Source organism: Bison bison, unplaced genomic scaffold (genome assembly GCF_000754665.1).
Source record: "Bison bison bison isolate TAMUID 2011002044 unplaced genomic scaffold, Bison_UMD1.0 scf7180017845918, whole genome shotgun sequence".
NCBI classification, from domain to species: domain Eukaryota; kingdom Metazoa; phylum Chordata; class Mammalia; order Artiodactyla; family Bovidae; genus Bison; species Bison bison.
The window spans coordinates 3,657-7,546 of NW_011476491.1; the positions used below are offsets into that span (position 1 = coordinate 3,657).

The 3,890-nt window shown below is 37.4% G+C and overlaps 1 protein-coding gene across 2 annotated transcripts in view; it reads right to left on the reverse strand.

Annotated features, from left to right (window-relative positions):
- Positions 1-523: 523 nt before the first annotated feature.
- Positions 524-3,890, reverse strand: part of PBDC1 (polysaccharide biosynthesis domain containing 1) — a 4,725-nt gene continuing 1,358 nt past the window's right edge. For both annotated transcript variants that reach the window (XM_010837803.1, XM_010837811.1), the window contains 4 exons: positions 3,540-3,599; positions 2,652-2,792; positions 1,580-1,691; positions 524-1,271 (listed from right to left, as the gene is read on the reverse strand). In XM_010837803.1, the coding sequence (XP_010836105.1) occupies positions 1,021-1,271; positions 1,580-1,691; positions 2,652-2,792; positions 3,540-3,599 (564 nt within the window). In that variant the 3' untranslated portion in view covers positions 524-1,020. The remainder of the gene's footprint in view (positions 1,272-1,579; positions 1,692-2,651; positions 2,793-3,539; positions 3,600-3,890) is intronic.

Here is a 3,890-nt window from a genome sequence, read left to right on the forward strand (position 1 = left end):
AATGATCATGCTGCGGTTAGACTTTTAAGAGTATTTACTGTATGCATATAAACACTGCAGCTTCCTCTAACTAGTTTTAGCAAACAAAGTCAGTATGTCTATGGGGACATGCACAAATCTCTACATTTCTAAAGATAACTAAAAACATGCACTCTTAAAAGTCATTAGATGAGAAGGAACTTCCCCCCATCCATACAAAATCACTTGGTCTATTTTTGAAGTCTGACAAAATACCATTTAGAAATATGTTCATTTTGTATTTAATGTATACATGCTATTGTCCATAGTACTATAAAAGGAAAGCCCTCTACTAAGCTTTGTATTTCATTATTAATTTCTGCTGTATTTCAGGTAACAACGTGGTTACAAGAGAAAAGCAGGTACTAAAGCAGGTCTAGTCTCTTGCTCCTCGAATGTGAACTGCAGTGTTTCCCTGTCTGACAGATTCAGGCTGCTGCTATTATCCCTGTAGAGTATTTATCAAATCTTTTGAGAAATATAGCAAATAAAATCAGAAAGCTACTCAAACAGCAACAGTCAATTTTATGTAAGAATTTCTAATCCAAAACCATGTGCAACTTTACAGGTTTGAATGAACTTCACTACAGGAAGTAGTGAGAAGCCCTGAGAAATAAACATAAATCATTATATATAAGACATGACAAAGATTATGCACTAAAAAAATCGTGTCAAATAATTCTCAATATCTTTTAAAAGTCAGTCACAGATATATAGTCATAAGAACCAAAAGAAATTTATTTACAAAATTCCTTACTTGACTGGTGGTGTGAACCAACAAACCATCAACTAAGACCCCACCAATGGTCTTCAAGCCAGTTCACACAAGAGAACAACCACTGTAGTTTCTGATAATTAGGCCAGAAAGATGTCCTTTTGCAGGTCCTTCCACTAAAAAAGGAGATATTAATACATTTGACCATAGGGACCTATGCAAGTAGCAACATGATACTTGCAGACTCACTTGAATCATAGCTTCTAGAGTGCTGTTCCCTAACTACCTCACATAGTTGTTTCACTACTTTTGCTGATTTCTTTGCAGGCTTCTTTCTCTTTTTCTTCTCTTTCGTTGGTTTTCTCTTTTTCTCCTTCTCTGTTGGCTCCTTTTTCTTCTTCTCCTCTGCTGTTGGCTCCTTTGTCTCCTCCATTGCTGGCTTCTTTCTCTTCTTTTTCCTTAATACCAGTATAAACTGCTTTGTTATAACCTTCTCGATTCCGAGCAATTTCAATGGCAAAAAATTGTATCCTGGGTGCTGAAAGGTGAATAGAATTGATTATTGTCCTAGTCTTAGCTAATTTTCTAAACCTAGTGGAAACTGACAAAGTTGAACTAACATACAAAGCATTCAAGTAGTCATAAGATTCAGAGATGTGGAATTCTAATCCTATACTAAATGAAGCTGAAAATACTTAATCTATCTCCAGTTACTCAAGATACAGTAATATGATCTTTAAAGTTATAACAAAATGATTCCCAAACCATCCATGTCATTGATTCATCAGTAAAACCAGACCCCTCACTCTCCTTATTCAGAAACAATCCCAGAGGCAAGAAACTCACCAAAGATGGTGTTTTCTTCAGTGTAGCCCTGCGAACAGTTCAGTCGCAGCAAAGTACCATAGTTGAAGTCTTCCACAATCCCATCAAACTTCAAGCAGAATGGCCTCCACTTCTATAAAGGTAAAAAAGATATCTTAGCTAAAAATGCAGGAGGCTGGTGAAGTCAGGCCAGGAGAGGGGCTTCCATTTCCCCAGTAAGGAAAATAACCACAGTGAAAGAGACTAGAATTGAGCTGATTGCTAGTTTCACTAGCTATGAGTTTCTGTGCTATCTTTGGCATCTTTAAGCTGGCATTTTCCAACATGAGCAATATCTAAATCTGATAAAATACTTAAATCCTTGTCTAAAGAAGAGAATTAAATTTTAATTTCTTAAGTATATTCTCTGTTTTAAGTTATTGGCTAGTTCAGCCCAAAATGGTTACTCATTCCCACTGAAGCACAAATAAGACAAAGAAGGCAGGAATTAGGCCCAAAGTCACAAAGTTAAATTTTAAGAAAGAAGTCCATTCAACAAAGGCAGTTTTCCAAAGATCAGTAACAGCCTGCTTAGAGTTAAAAGTTTTCATTCTTCATAAGCCAAGAGTCTACTCTCAAGGAAAACCATTTCCTAAGTATAAGCATTTTAGTGCTCTGTAAAAGTAGAAGATAATCAAGTAAGCAATGCAAAACACAAGTTTTCCAGTTATCCACAGCTTGTGATATGATCTTAAATCCAGAGGACTCAAACACCTCTCTGTACTCTATTTGCCAATCTTCTATCTAAGCCTTCTGGTTAAACTACTCACATAAAAAAAATTCATTCCTTCTCCTCTGAAAGAGCTAGGTGTGTAGTGACAAAAGGTCCACACCAAAGTGGAAAAAAACCCATATTCAGTGAACATGAAAAATCCATAAACCAGAAAAACATTCATTTAATAACATATTAGTTTATTAAACTACATAAAAGCCCTGCTTCTTTACATATTTGCCTTAAAACAACCCACCCCCAAGTCTAAAGGTATAAAAATGTATTCATGATCAATAATTGTTGATCAGATGCTAGGCAATATTTAAAAGAGAGGATTCTTACCTCTTTAGCTGATTCTGATTTGAGCTCTTCTGGATCCAGTATATCTATCCTGAGATTCTTAAAATTTTCCCGAAACTCAGAATAGATTTGGTCATCCACTTTGGTGAGTTTCAGGAACTGTGGGTCAACTGATGAAATCAGCTGCCAGAGAGTAAGACAACATACAGATGCCAGTCTCTAATTCGCTATATTTCTGTCCCTTCTTCCCCCAAAATTCCTCATGGTTCTCAGGGCAGGAGAGTTCATTAGAATATATAGACAGCCTAGGTTTCAGATGAAATCATGACATAATTCTAAAGAGCCATAATATACTACAGTCCTTTCCATCAATTTAAACTACTTTGGTCCTAGTAATGCCTGGTTATTACCCTCTGTGGGTTGTTTATTAAGTCAAGAAACATTTATTTAGTGCCTACTAGGGGCCGGAAAAGCTTCCCTGGTGGCTCAGTGGTAAAGAAGTTGCCTGCAATGCAGACCATGGTTTGATCCCTGGGCTGGAAAGATCCCCTGGATCCAGAGAGCATGGCAACCCACTCCAGTACTCTTGCCTGGAGAATTCCATGGACAGAGGAGCCTAGTGGGCTATAGCCCATGGGGTCACACAGAGTCGGACCTGACTGAAGCAATTAAGCAGCAGCAGCTGCTGCAGCATGGGTCAGACATCCTTTTGCTGGTTAGCAACAGAACACTGGGCAAAGAAGCACAACTCCTCACTGTCAAAGCAAAATTCACTTCCATACCCCTGGTTCTCTGTAGATAATATTTTAGAGTAATAAAAATTATATCCAAAACACAAGTATTTAACTTACTGAGAATGGTGCTTAGCAGAGCATTATACACTGAAATTACATATTTAATTCTGCTTCATAAAGAACATAGACAACTCACTTTGTAGTAGATTTCAGCATGCTGCATTGCTCTCATGGCCCAAGCCATTTCAATATCAGGCTGCAAAGGAGTGAAGAACGCCAGGTCAGAACTCACCTAATCTTGCTACTAAAGAACAAATTTAAAAAGTCTGTGGATGTCTAGTTAATGTTCAAGAGGGCTACCAAGTTTGGTGTTACTATCAAGGTTAAAAACTGGACTAGTGAGTCTGGAAAATGTAATAATCCTTTTGTCCTTATGACAACCAAAAGAAAACCTACACAGCCTAATAAACAAAATGAGCCACTGGCTGTCTCCCCAGCAGTTAGTGAAAGTATAGAAGACTACATAAAGCAGCAGATAAATCATCTC